Below are 15248 nucleotides of genomic sequence, written 5' to 3' on the forward strand. Positions count from 1 at the left end.
GTCACATGTACTCCTTTTGTAATTATTCTGAGATTCTCACTGCACTTTATCATATTTGGATTTATAATTCTGTCCACAAACATGTACACTTCATTAGTTGGTAATGGAACAACAATTGCTCTCCTCAGTTTTGCAAATTGCACCTCAAATTTTATGAGGGGTTTATGAGGAGGTAATGATATAAAAAGAAATGTAATTAAGTGAAACCTGTTACATGAAATATTACGCTGCTGACAAAGTAGTCTGGTAATTGGGCCAGATCCCTAGCTGATGTAAATCAGCTTCATTTGAGTTATGCCAATTTACACCAGCTGAGGATCTGGCCCAGGATGTCCAAAAACATACTAAAAAAAAAAAAAAAAGCTTAATTAAAGCTGTAACTAAAGTTACAGACATACTTCCTTGTGCTATGATCCAGTAGAGCTCACACAACTAAGCAAGGCTGAGTTAAGGCAATATTTGGATGAGAGACTCTCAAGGACCATTGAGATATTCTAGTGAGTGCTGCTGGTGATTCAGGACAAGACTTTCTTTCCTCTGAGACAGTACTTCCTAATAAGGAGATATATTGCAGTGTGAAAATATAAGCTACAAAGCCACATCCATCACTGTTTTTAAAACTCGGCTGATGACAACCTAGAAAATGTACCATGGGAAACAATCCTATATTGGAAAGGAAATGGACTAGACGATCGAGCAGAACTTTTCCATCCCTATCTTCTCAGGCTCTATTTCAGTGAACAAGGGTCAAGTAAGATGTTAGGAAGCACTGTGCAGGCGAAGGTGCAGTCTTTCAGATGAAAAATCAAATGGAGGCTCTGAACACTTGCAGTCATTAAAGATTCCATGACAGTGTTCAGAGGAACAGGGATAGTGTTCTATCCAAACACTGTCTTTGAAAGCTAGATTCTGCCTTCTCAAATTTCCCCTCATATTTGACTCTATTATTTCTAATCAGGACATACACCTCGAAGAACCATCGTTACTACACAAGATGAGTAACTTCCTCTTCTTCTTCTTCAAGTAGTGTCCCTACGGGTGGCTCCACTATAGGTGTCTCCCGACTTCGGAGTGGAGTCTGTTACTACAGCGAGTACTGTGGAGTCAAAGAGAACGTTGGGGGCCAAATCTTCAGTGATTGCATAATATTCTTCAAAAATATGGGCTGAGGCCCAAGTTGTTGCTCTACAGATTCCTTAAAGATATCCCAATCTCAGTAATGTGACCAAGGTAGAAATTGACCTCATTAAGTGCTTATGGACTCTGGATGGAAGCAGATTGCGCCCTTTATAACAGTAATTAATGCAACCAGAGACCCATTTGGATAGTCTTTGAGCCGATATCACAGAGTTTTTGGATCTTTCTGTGGATGAAAGGAAGAGTTTAGGGGATTTCCTAAAGTCCTTATTCCTGTCCAAGTAGAATGCTAGTGTCCTTCTAAACATCTAGCATATGCAGAATCATCTCCCTGTGGTTTTGGGAAAAAACAGGAAGATGGATCCGTTGATTCACATGGAAAGTGCAGAGAAAGTAGGGAGAAACTTGGGATATGGCTTTAGAGTTACTTTGTCTTTTAAAAAAAAAAGGGGGGGACTGCGAATGGTGGGTGTCCCATCAGGGCCGCTATTTCTCCTATGTGCTGAGGTGATGGCAATTAGAAATGCTGTCTTCATGGACAGGTGTAAGAGAGAGCAAGATGCCATAGACACGAGAGGAGGTCTAGTCAAAGCCCTGAGAACTAGATTTAGGTCTCAGGCTGGGCAGGTGGTGTCAGGCTGGGCAGGTGGTGTCACATGTGGGAAGAGATTCCCGATGCCCTTAAGGCATCTATGCATCAGCGGGTGAGCAAACACCGAGCATTTGTCTACCTGGCAGTGGAAAGCAGTTTTCACCGCGAGATGTACCTTAAGGGAGCCGAGTGAGAGTTTTGACCTCTTGCAGTCTGAAACTGTTCCTTTTGGCTCTCGAGTAAAAGTTCTAAAAATGCACGGAGTTTCCCCATAATTAATAAAATTTTATTTGTTGCTTGCTTTGTGCATTAACCACATTCACTATGATGGAGTTGGGTTGCAGATGTTGAAACAAAGTCTGCCTCTTTGGAAGGGATGTCGTATTTTTATTTATTTATTTTTATTTTTGGCTCTGTTGCTGGTTGGTGTGATGGAGGCTGGTGTCTGCCAGATGACTTTGGTAGGATCTAGAATTGCCTCATTAATTGGGAGGGCAATTCTGGATGAGGAGGAGGTGCGCAGAATACCCACCAACTTATGATGCGCATCTGCCACCTCCTGTAGGGGAATCTGCAGCTCATCTGCCACCCTCTTGGTAAGATCCAGAACGTTCTTAAAATCATCACCTAGTGATGGGGGGACAACAGCTCGCTCCGTTCGAGGCCAAAAGGCGGTAGAGAAGGAAGTGAGGGGGGTTCGCCTGCACAGTGCTAGATAGCCTCAAGGCAGACCACGAGGGAGGGAGAGCACATGCACAGGCTCAACGGACACTGCTACCAAAAATCTCCGATTGAAGGCGCAGGAGCGCACATACACCTACAGTGGAGCACCCATAGGGACACTACTCCAAAAAGAAACTTTAAAATGTGGTCATTTTTAATTTAAGGTTGAATATTGTCATGTAACAATGGCAGAGAGCAGGAGGACTATTAGGCAATAATCTTGTTTATGGATCAGCAAGCTCAGAAAACTGCCATATTCTGTACTCATACCTCATCACTGACTACCATACAGAGACAGGATGATGCAGTATTAATTTTTTCTTTATTATTAGAAAACTGTTCATGTGGTCCTAGGTGGCTGAGGGTTCTTATTGGAATCTGGCATTTTACAGCCATCAGAATTGTAATAAAATGGATTTCCAAAGGGGCAAGAAAGGTACAGAGTATCTCTGGACTATTTTAAAAGTAAAATTTTCAAGAAAAATATCTCCTCTTTCAAATGCTAGAGTGCTACATGGGAATTTTTTTTAAAGGGTACCTAAATGTGCAGTTAAAGGAAGAACACACTGTTCTTTTAACTAATTCACATTGAAAAGCTGTTTTTTCCCCTGGAGTGAAGAGATCAAGTCAGATCACAGTCAATAATGTAACCAGCTATCATATGAAAGACCTGGGATAAAGAAGGAGCTAAAGATTATCATGGCTTGGGTTGTCTGTGGGGAAACACTCAGCTTCCAGGGCAAGATACAGCATGCACTGGGTTTCTGCATTTCTAGCAGCTGTTTTGGGAGGAATATTGCAGCCAGTGCCTCTTCTGAGATCCTAAGGATGGTCCAGTGGTTAAGCACACTAGCTAGGGCTTGGAAATCTGAGTTCAAATCCCTGCTCCATGACAGACTTCCTGTATTACCTTGGGTAAATCCCTTGGTCTCTCTATGCTTCTTCAGTTCTTTGTCTGTAAATGGGGATAATAGCACTTCCTTATCTCACAGACATGTTCTGAGGATAAATAGAATCATAGACTTTACGGTCAGAAGGGACCATTATGACCGTCTAGTCTGACCTCCTGCACAACGCAGGCCACAGAATCTCACCCACCCACTCCTGTAACAAACACCTAACCTATGTCTGAGCTACTGAAGTCCTCAAACCGTGGTTTAAAGACTTCAAGGTGCAGAGAATCTTCCAGCAAGTGACCCATGCCCCATATACATTCACAACTGTTTAATACTATGGTAATGGGGTCATATAAGTATGATGGAGAGAGCACAAGGTGACCACAGCAATCATAGCTGCTTTTAGAGAATAGGTCCATCAATGGCTATTAGCCAGGATGGGCAGGGATGGTGTCCCTAGCCTCTGTTTGCCAGAAGCTGGGAATGGGCAACAGGGAATGGATCACTTGATGATTACCTGTTCTGTTCATTCCCTCTGGGACACCTGGCATTGGCCACTGTTGGAAGACAGGATACTGGGCTAGATGGACCTTTGGTCTGACCCAGTATGGCCGTTCTTATGTTAACGAAGAGGGTGGCATTTTGCCGGGGAAGAAGAGCAACCTAACAAAACAGTGAGCAAAAGCCTCTGGACTCCATTCTTACTGGTCAGGGTCTTGCATTAAGCTAACAGACTGCCTCAGCATAGGAACACTTACCACCAATCTGGCTATTTTAAGAAGGGTGTAGAATCCTTCTCCACGTATTTGTTTAAAGGCCCACAGGCACCAGGTACAATATCAGCTCAATGATTCTCTTTCGCTCTACTAATATCAGCCTTGCAGTGCACATTTCAAGGTAGGTCAGCCTCCCTGAAGCTGAGGCCCAAGAGACTAGCCAGCCCAAATGGCATTCTTCAGCCAAAGCCAGCACCCACATGCCAAAGAAACAAATAAACCCCCACGACCACCACCTTCCATCCAGTTTTTACTGTCTCTCTCCTTTCTACATGTTCAGAGCATACTTGCATTCAGGACCAAAAAAGAAAAAAAATGCAGGGGCAAATTCTCAAGTGATGTAAAACTGGCATAGCTCCATGGAAAATTAAATGAAAGATCACTGATAATGGAACTATGCCAACACATACCAGTTAACAATCTGGCCTGTTATATTTGTGTGAAAATATTTAATGGCCAAATCTTATTGCAAAGAAAAAAGATGAAGCATGCATTAAAATGGATTATCCAAAACGACCATTCAATGATCACATGACTAAAAAATTTTTGGAAGAGCCCTTTATACTGCAGTAGTGGCATGCAAAAATTCCTGCGTTCGGGCATGCCACTAGACCACATGCCTGAGCAAATGCAAATTTGAGTGTGCAATTACCTGATCTGCTTAAGCAAATGCAGGGGTTTATATGTGCAGTGGATATGGCCTTCAGTGTTCCACATAGCCATGAAGGAGACACAATTTATGTTCCTTGAAGGGGACTGGTAGGAAATCTGCAGGAAGTCATCAGGGCCCAAGGACGAAAAAACTGTTAATCTATAATTGACTAGAAAGACTTCAGAGGGGTAGCTGTGTTAGTCTGTATCAGCAAAAACGAGGAGTCCTTGTAGCATCTTAGCCCTGGTCTACACTAGGACTTTAGATCGAATTTAGCAGCGTTAAATCGATTTAAACCTGCACCCGTCCACACAATGAAGCCCTTTATTTCGACTTAAAGGGCTCTTAAAATCGATTTCCTTACTCCACCCCTGACAAGTGGATTAGCGCTTAAATCGACGTTGCCGGCTCGAATTTGGGGTACTGTGGACACAATTCGATGGTATTGGCCTCCGGGAGCTATCCCAGAGTGCTCCATTCTGACCGCTCTGGACAGCGCTCTCAACTCAGATGCACTGGCCAGGTAGACAGGAAAAGAACCGCGAACTTTTGAATCTCATTTCCTGTTTGGCCAGCGTGGCAAGCTGCAGGTGACCATGCAGAGCTCATCAGCAGAGGTGACCATGATGGAGTCCCAGAATCGCAAAAGAGCTCCAGCATGGACTGAACGGGAGGTACGGGATCTGATCGCTGTTTGGGGAGAGGAATCCGTGCTATCAGAACTCCGTTCCAGTTTTCGAAATGCCAAAACCTTTCTGAAAATCTCCCAGGGCATGAAGGACAGAGGCCATAACAGGGACCCGAAGCAGTGCCGCGTGAAACTGAAGGAGCTGAGGCAAGCCTACCAGAAAACCAGAGAGGCGAACGGCCGCTCTGGGTCAGAGCCCCAAACATGCCGCTTCTATGATGAGCTGCATGCCATTTTAGGGGGTTCAGCCACCACTACCCCAGCCGTGTTGTTTGACTCCTTCAATGGAGATGGAGGCAATACAGAAGTAGGTTTTGGGGACGAAGAAGATGATGATGAGGAGGTTGTAGATAGCTCACAGCAAGCAAGCGGAGAAACCGGTTTTCCCGACAGCCAGGAACTGTTTCTCACCCTAGACCTGGAGCCAGTACCCCCCGAACCCACCCAAGGCTGCCTCCTGGACTCAGCAGGCGGAGAAGGGACCTCTGGTGAGTGTACCTTTTAAAATGCTATACATGGTTTAAAAGCAAGCATGTGAAAGGATTACTTTGCCCTGGCATTTGCGGTTCTGCCTTTGCAAAAGGTTTCTGGGGAGGGCAGCCTTATTTCGTCCTTCATGGTAGGACACTTTACCACTCCAGGCCAGCAACACGTACTGGGGAATCACTGTAGAACAAAGCATTGCAGTGTATGTTTGCTGGCATTCAACCAAAATCCGTTCACGCGGTGGGAGGAGGCAAAATGCGACCTTGTAACGAAAGCACATGTGCTATGTATGTAATGTTAACTTTCAAGGTTTACCCTGAAAGAGTGTAGCCACTGTTTTATAAAATGTGTCTTTTTAAATACCGCTGTCCCTTTTTTTTTCTCCACCAGCTGCATGTGTTTCAATGATCACAGGATCTTCTCCTTCCCAGAGGCTAGTGAAGCTTAGAAAGAAAAAAAAACGCACTCGCGATGAAATGTTCTCCGAGCTCATGCTGTCCTCCCACACTGACAGAGCACAGACGAATGCGTGGAGGCAAATAATGTCAGAGTGCAGGAAAGCACAAAATGACCGGGAGGAGAGGTGGAGGGCTGAAGAGAGTAAGTGGCGGGCTGAAGAGAGTAAGTGGCGGGCTGAAGACAGGGCTGAAGCTCAAATGTGGCGGCAGCGTGATGAGAGGAGGCAGGATTCAATGCTGAGGCTGCTGCAGGACCAAACCAGTATGCTCCAGTGTATGGTTGAGCTGCAGCAAAGGCAGCTGGAGCACAGACTGCCACTGCAGCCCCTCTGTAACCAACCGCCCTCCTCCCCAAGTTCCATAGCCTCCACACCCAGACGCCCAAGAACACGGTGGGGAGGCCTCCGGCCAACCAGCCATTCCCCCACAGAGGATTGCCCAAAAAAAAGAAGGCTGTCATTCAATAAATTTTAAAGTTGTAAACTTTTAAAGTGCTGTGCTTAAAGTGCTGTGTGGCATTTTCCTTCCCTCCTCCACCACCCCTCCTGGGATACCTTGGTAGTCATCCCCCTATTTGTGTGATGAATGAATAACGAATGCATGACTGTGAAGCAGCAATGACTTTATTGGCTCTGCAAGCAATGATTAAAGGGAGGAGGGGAGGGTGGTTAGCTTACAGGGAAGTAGAGTGAACCAAGGGGCGGGGGGGTTCATCAAGGAGAAACAAACAGAACTTTCACACTGTAGCCTGGCCAGTCATGAAACTGTTTTTCAAAGCTTCTCTGATGCGTACCGCGCCCTCCTGTGCTCTTCTAACCGCCCTGGTGTCTGGCTGCGCGTAACCAGCAGCCAGGCGATTTGCCTCAACCTCCCACCCCGCCATAAACGTCTCCCCCTTACTCTCACAGATATTGTGGAGCACACAGCAAGCAGTAATAACAGTGGGAATATTGGTTTCGCTGAGGTCTAAGCGAGTCAATAAACTGCGCCAGCGCGCCTTTAAACGTCCAAATGCACATTCTACCACCATTCTGCACTTGCTCAGCCTGTAGTTGAACAGCTCCTGACCACTGTCCAGGCTGCCTGTGTACGGCTTCATGAGCCATGGCATTAAGGGGTAGGCTGGGTCCCCAAGGATACATATAGGCATTTCAACATCCCCAACAGTTATTTTCTGGTCTGGGAATAAAGTCCCTTCCTGCAGCTTTTGAAACAGACCAGAGTTCCTGAAGATGCGAGCATCATGCACCTTTCCCGGCCATCCCACGTTGATGTTGGTGAAACGTCCCTTGTGATCCACCAGAGCTTGCAGCACTATCGAAAAGTACCCCTTGCGGTTTATGTACTCGGCGGCTTGGTGCTCCGGTGCCAAGATAGGGATATGGGTTCCATCTATAGCCCCACCACAGTTAGGGAATCCCATTGCAGCAAAGCCATCCACTATGACCTGCACATTTCCCAGGGTCACTACCCTTGATATCAGCAGATCTTTGATTGCGTGGGCTACTTGCATCACAGCAGCCCCCACAGTAGATTTGCCCACTCCAAATTGATTCCCAACTGACCGGTAGCTGTCTGGCGTTGCAAGCTTCCACAGGGCTATCGCCACTCGCTTCTCAACTGTGAGGGCTGCTCTCATCTTGGTATTCATGCGCTTCAGGACAGGGGAAAGCAAGTCACAAAGTTCCATGAAAGTGCCCTTACGCATGCGAAAGTTTCGTAGCCACTGGGAATCGTCCCAGACCTGCAACACTATGCGGTCCCACCAGTCTGTGCTTGTTTCCCGAGCCCAGAATCGGCGTTCCACAGCATGAACCTGCCCCATTAGCACCATGATGCATGCATTGTCAGGGCCCATGCTTTCAGAGAAATCTGTGTCCATGTCCTGATCACTCACGGGACCGCGCTGACGTCGCCTCCTCGCCCGGTATCGCGTTGCCATGTTCTGGTGCTGCATATACTGCTGAATAATGCGTGTGGTGGTTAATGTGCTCCTAATTGCCAAAGTGAGCTGAGCGGGCTCCATGCTTGCCGTGGTATGGCGTCCGCACAGAAAAAAGGCGCGGAACGATTGTCTGCCGTTGCTCTGACGGAGGGAGGGGCGACTGACAACACGGCTTACAGGGTTGGCTTCAGGGAGCTAAAATCAACAAAGGGGGTGCCTGTACATCAAGGAGTATTTCAGGCAGGACTGCACGGAGGGTTCCAATAAGAAATGGTGCACCTAAGTTATCGTTGTTATTGGAACAAGGAGGTTAGCCTGGCCTCTGATTGATACATGGCTAGATTTACCTCGCTGCACCTTCTCTGTGAGTGACTGCAGTGTGACCTAGAGGAATGAGTCCCCTAGACAGGGGAGGAGGCAAATGAGTACAAAACAAATCTGGTCTATTTCTTGTTTTGACCCACTCCATCTATCTTTTACATCTTTGGCTGGCAGCAGACGGTGCAGAAGGACTGCATGCCATCCACATCTCATGGCTGCTCGGCAGAAGATGGTACAGTACGCCTGCTAGCCATCCCCATCTCTTGCCTGCCTGGCAGAAGATGGTGCAATACGACTGCTAGCAATCCTCATCTCTTGCCTGCCTGGCAGAAGATGGTACAGTACGACTGCTAGCAGTCCGTATCGCCTGCCTGCTCACCATAAGACGGTTCAATAGGACTGACTGCAGGACTAAAGAGAATGACCTGGTCAAGTCACTCCAAATGTAGTCCCTGCGCCCATGTCTGCCCAGGCGCTCCCAGCCGACGCGGCCAGGAGCACCTCGGACACGATGAGGACGACTACCAGTCGTATTGCACCGTCTGCTGCCAGAAGGCAAGGGGTTACTGCTACTGTGCAGCAAAGCCGTACCGCGTCTGCCAGCACCCAGGAGACATAGGGTGACGGTTACCTGAGCGGGCTCCATGCTTGCTGTGGTATGGCGTCTGCACAGGTAACTCAGGAAAAAAGGCGCGAAATGATTGTCTGCCCTTGCTTTCACGGGGGGAGGGAGGGAACGGGAGGCTGACGATATGTACCCAGAACCACCCGCGACAATGTTTTAGCCCCATCAGGCATTGGGATCTCAACCCAGAATTCCAATGGGCAGCGGAGACTGCGGGAACTGTGGGATAGCTACCCACAGTGCAACGCTCCGGAAGTCGACGCTTGCCTCGGTACTGTGGAAGCGCTCCGCCGAGTTAATGCACTTAATGCACTTAGAGCATTTTCTGTGGGGACACACACACTCGAATTTATAAAACCGATTTCTAAAAAACCGACTTCTATAAATTCGACCTTATTCCGTAGTGTAGACATACCCTTAGAGACTAACAAATTTATTTGGGCATAAGCTTTTGTGGGCTATAACCTACTGCATCAGATGTGTGGGTTATAGCCCACAAAAGCTTATTTGTTAGCCTTTAAGGTGTCACAAGGACTCCTTGTTTTGACTAGAAAGACTGGCACTGAAAGCCATTTAAGAAATCACAGGCCAGATAAAAAGCTTTCTAAAAGATGAAAATCCCTTCTCCTCCTATCAAATAAAATTTGCTCTTTACACCGATTTATCTTGTAGAAGAATCTACATGACTTGTAATTAGCACTGAAAAGGGGATTGGTGTGGAAAGGAGACAACAATATTGAACTGAACTTGTTAACAAAATACAGAAGAAACAACTCAATTTCACAACATTCCGAATGTATCACTGGGCACAGCAGAGATGTGCTGCCATGCACAGATTAGGCAGCAATTAGTGTTAAATGCAATTAAATCAAACAGTGTCAAAATATGGTAAGGGAACCATAGGACATAACAGCAACTCTGTCTTTGCAGAAATTCCTTGCATAGTTTACCAAGTACAATATATGTAGTGGTGTTGCCTGATCAAAGCAATACTGAATGGGAAAAAAAATGCCAACATTTTGTTCCCCACTGACGAGTAATTATTCTCTCCCTGTATTTTATGTTCCTGTTTAAAAAAAAGAAAGAAAGAAAAAGAAAAAATAAACAGATCTGCTCCTTCCTTATGTTCTCTTTCCAAAGCCAGTGCCTGAGAGGTTTGTTGGCATCTTTTAAAGAATAGAGGGAATTGTTTTTTTCATATATTTTGTACTAGGGCAATTAATGGACAATCCCATTTCATTAGAGAATACAGTCAAGGTTTAATATGCCCTTACTCCACAGCTGGTTTGCAAAGACAGGGAATTAACAGCTCATAAAAGGAGAGATTTTAGTAGATTTTAGCATACAGCCACAGAATGGAGGCTCTATAGCAAACATCATAAAATGACCTTATAGTGGAAGCTGTATACAGAGGGAACTCTGTATTGTTCAGATAGTAAGTGATGCTGCTTTTCTGAAACTGTTTAACCTAGCATAAAAGGGGAGATTAAAAATTAATTACAATGTATTTTAATACTCGCCTTTTTTTAAGCTGTCTGGTGAACAGTTGTGACAGGTAATGAGAATTCATAAGGCAAAGCAAAGTGTTGCCAGATGCTAGGAGACCTGTCAGACTTGGAGAGCAAACAATTGATAGTAGTGTTCCAACAGCATGAGCCCAAATGTCATCTTTCAAGGCTCACTTGGGTCATTATCTGAATTTCCATGCAGATGTTTGGGAATGTGGAATGCATTTACCAGATTCCCTTCTTCACTCCAGCCTTCTGGACATTCACAGTCTCAAAAGCTTCATTTCAAGTGTCTGCTATTGAGAGTTAAATTTTGTCTTCCAACATTTTCAAAGACCACATAAGATTAAGGCTTTTAACGTATTAGCTGGAAGAGGATATTGGGGCAACTGAATTAGAAATCTGAAATTAGCTTCCTTTATTGTTCTTCCTCCTTAAATCAAGATGCAAATTAAATGTCTAGCCAAAGGCAGAATCTATGTACCTTGTAAAAACTATACATAAAAGATGGGAGAGGCATTAGGCACACTAATAGATTTTGCCTTTGTAAAATAAATTTGAAGTCTCAGGCCATGTCTACACTTACCGGGCATCAACGCTGCTGTGACAAATGCAGCAGAGATAAATTTAGCAGGTCTAGTGAAGACCTACTGAATCGATTGAAGAGCGCTCTCTGGTCGACTGCGGTACTCCACCAGAGTGAGAAGAGTAAAGTAAGTCGATGGGAGAGTGGCTCCCATCGACGCGGCATGGTGTAGCCACCGCAGTAAGTCGACCTAAGCTATGTCGACTCCAGCTATGTTATTCATGGTAGTGTAGACAAGGCCTCAGTTGCTGCATTACAGTAAAACCCTAAATTTTTCATGTAATGTGACTCCAGCCGTCTGTCTAAAGACATGGTTGATGAGATTGATGCCCTTCTGGTTTTGCGGGGGGGGGGGAGGGCGGGTTACTTAAATCATCCAGATGAAACCCAAACCTATGCTGCTTAGCCCTCAGAGTCCATCATTCTCCACCCGAAACAACCCTATGGCTATTAGGCACACAACAGATTTATTAAACAGTTTCCAGAACAACAGCCATCAATGAAGTCGGAAGCCATACCTGGATTCTTCCACTAGTGAGCGCAGTGCCAATGTTTTTGCCTGGTCTCCCAAAGCTTTAACAAAAAGGTAGCTAAAAAAGTGTGGAAAGGTAAAGTTGGACAACTTGAATAGAAACAGATGTAGCCCATAATAATTTGGGTGCCACTTATCACTGTTGGGTCTTTATTTTCTGAAAGATGGGGACAGTGCTCTCCAATCCTTACTTTAACCCAGAGGTGGGCAAACTACGGCCTGCGGGACCGGCCTGCCCGGCCCTTGAGCTCCTGGCCAGGAAGGCTCGCCCCCGGCCCCTCCCCTGCTGTCCCCCTTCCCTCGCAGCCTCAGCGCGCTGCACCGCCAGCGCGGGAGGGGGCTGCACTGTGGGGGCAGGGGAAAGCAGGAAGGGAGGCTCACCTGCAGCCTCAGGGGAGCAGGCGGGCAGTGCAGGTGGTGGGAGCGCAGCGAACACGGGCAGAGGACTCAGGAGGAGCACCAGGCGGCCGCGCAGCCAGACAGAGAGAAGCGGCGCTTTGAAGGGGAAACTGCAGCTTCTCTCCGGCTGCTTCTCCTGAGTCCTTCGCCCATGTTCACAGGGCCGCATTCTGAAAGGGGCTTTAGGGGGGGTTGGATGGGGGTGGGGCCCCGGGGGGCCTGTCAGGGGGTGGGGGTCTGGATAGGGGTCAGGGCAGTCAGAGAGCAGGGGGGGTTGGATATGTGGGTGGGGTCGCGGGGGGGCGGTTAGGGGCAGAGGGTCCCAGGAGGGGGCAGTCAGGGGACAAGGAGTGGGGGGGGTTAGATGGGTTGGTAGTTCTGAGGGGGGCAGTCAGGGGGTGAGAAGTGGGACGGGGCGGATAGGGTTAGGGTTTGGGAAAGCACAGCTTTTCCTACCCAACCCTCCACACAGTTTTGGAACCCCGATGTGGCTCTTAGGCAAAAAGTTTGCCCACCCTGCTTTAACCCCTACACAAAACTGGCCTGGTTCACTCAAAAAATAACTCCTCTGTCCATGCTATTCAAGCATTTATATTTCTCAGACACCATTCATTCCGTGACACTGAATTTAAGTGCTTCTAAGGAAGCCCAATGACAATGGACATTGAATCTATTTCCATATCAATTTAATGAGACTGTCATGTACAGTGAAAAGGCAGGCAGTACTGTGAAGTGGATGGAATACATACAGCCTCCCACAAATCAACACTGGAACACACAGACTGCACTTACAAGTTAGAGATTTTCATTTAGTAACATTGTATGGTAAATGCCTGCAACTCAAGATTTTAAGTGGGACTTCAGTGGCATACAGGACTTGCATTCGTCCTCTGGATGGAGTTAATTTTACCCTAGGTGATCAACATCCTTTGTGAGAAAAAATTCCCTACACTTGACTACCTTTGCCTCCTCATGCCATTTTGTTCAATGTGAGGCTTTTCCCTAGATTTTGTTTCTTTGACTGTATTGATATTTTAAAAGTTAGCTAATGAACCATGAACAGGTAGGTAAACTAATACCAGTCCCAGTGCTGCCCTGCTATCCTGGCATGTACACCTGTGTGAGGCCTAACTGATTAGTTCACTTGCTGCTATTTGGAAAAAAAACAGGGCCCCTGGACCCTGTCACACACGGCTGACCAATGAATATGTTATTTACTTTCCATCTCTTCCTGAAAAAAAATAAAAATGTTTTAATCTCTGTAAATAAAGATAAAATAATTATCCTAAAAGCCAATGCAAATTACCTAGTACTAGAGGGGCACCTTTTCACTGAATCTCTTATGCTGGTACATTTGCATGCACAAGTTCTTGGGTTTGTGCATGCAAATAGGCCAGTGGTGTTCGCAATGCAAATCCAAATGTGCAATTACTATAAACTGCCTGAGCAAATGCATGGCCAAGAGAAGCAGAAGTAGAAGAGATAATTCCATCAGCAACAGATTTTGGCTGTTGATGTTAATATTATTATAGCTGTCATGCTTAGGGGAGGATTTACCTGCTCTGTTTCTAATTAAAATAAACTGCCAGTATTAAAAATAGCCAATAAAACAGTGAAATAAAACTGCAGTTATGCTGGTCTCTTTTAAAACGGTTATATTGATATAGCTCCCATTCCTTAAGGGCACAGTTTTTATACCCTACTGATATTACATCAACATAAAAACAGTGTAAGAGAGTGAAGAATCAAGCCTCAGATTGTAAAATCTTTACTAAGGCCCTGATTCAGTCAGAGACTTAGCACATGCCCTTTTCCCTGCAATTGTATCTCCGGGCTGCTATGCACCAGGCTGGGGACAAGCATCAGAACTGAGAGCAAAGCGTCTGTCCTGGGCTCTCAATAAACACCCCTCCCCCTATACCCAGGCAGCTTGGAGGAGGAAGCTGCCTGATTCAAACGCAGGAGGGACAAGAGACTGGCCTGGGGGAACAGATTGGGACAAAGAGCCTGGGGAAAGCAGGGGAGTGAGAATCTAAGAATGGGGCTGGCTGTGCAAAGAGATTAGAACTAGGAGTGAAACCAGGGTGGGGACAGACAGAGCAGATGAAGAACAAGGGGAGAGACTGGGAATGGCTGGGACCAGAAACCGGGGGGGGGGGGGGGGGGGGGAGGGAGAAGGAAGACAGATCTGATGATGAGCCAAGTGCAAGAAAAGAATTGGGACTGGCTTGGCAAAGAGCCAGAGACAAAAGAGGCAGGGGGCACACAAATTGTAGTAGAAGAAGCTCAGGGAGAGAGACTGGGACTGACAGCCAGTGGGGATGGGGAACATGTCTGAGGCATAGAAACGACTGAAGAGTAGGAGCGTGAAGAGAGACAAATCAGAGGAGGAGCTGGGCTGTCTGGGCAAGGAGACTGAGACTGGGGGAGTCGGGGGAACGAACGAATGGGTGGGAAGTCTGAAGGGATAAGACGAGGACTTGCTGGGCAGGGCAGTTAAGCCTGAAATGAAAAATCTTGAGAAGGGGAGAATGGGAATGGGATGGGGATTCTGGCATGAGGAATAGACAAGTGTAGGCCAGGGCAGAACAGCCTGTGTCCATTAGAGAACACGCCCCTCCTGAGCCTGGAATGGAAGCCAATGCTCCTAAGTCTCACTATTCCCCTGCTTAATACCTGTGAAACCTACTAGCAAACTGTCTCATCCCCCCTAGTGCTGGTCCCCCTAGAGAATGTTGTTGTCAGTAGCTACCGATGCGGTGCTCTGCTCTTGTTCGATGATGATAACAGTTGGCTGCGTGTGTTCCCTCTGTGCCCTGCCCCAGCTCTGCGCAGACTCCGCAGCAGACTCCAAGAGAACCCCCAAAAACCAGACTCTTGTAAGGTACAAAGGAACCCGAGTCAGGTTTATTGTCAAACGAAGC

The 15248-nt window shown here is 46.6% G+C and overlaps 2 protein-coding genes across 4 annotated transcripts in view; one reads left to right on the plus strand and one right to left on the minus strand.

The window, feature by feature from the left end:
* The window catches only part of TMTC1 (transmembrane O-mannosyltransferase targeting cadherins 1), a 179519-nt gene that overhangs the window by 135533 nt on the left and 28738 nt on the right, over positions 1 to 15248 (minus strand). The window lies entirely within an intron of this gene.
* Positions 5044 to 9996, plus strand: LOC142071012 (uncharacterized). The gene is made up of 3 exons (XM_075125169.1): positions 5044 to 5952; positions 6341 to 6800; positions 9972 to 9996. Exons 1-3 carry the CDS (start codon positions 5373 to 5375, stop codon positions 9994 to 9996), a joined length of 1065 nt encoding a protein of 354 aa, XP_074981270.1. The 5' UTR covers positions 5044 to 5372.

The sequence above is a fragment of the Caretta caretta genome, chromosome 1 (genome assembly GCF_965140235.1).
Source record: "Caretta caretta isolate rCarCar2 chromosome 1, rCarCar1.hap1, whole genome shotgun sequence".
In the NCBI taxonomy this organism is placed as follows: Eukaryota; Metazoa; Chordata; order Testudines; family Cheloniidae; genus Caretta; species Caretta caretta.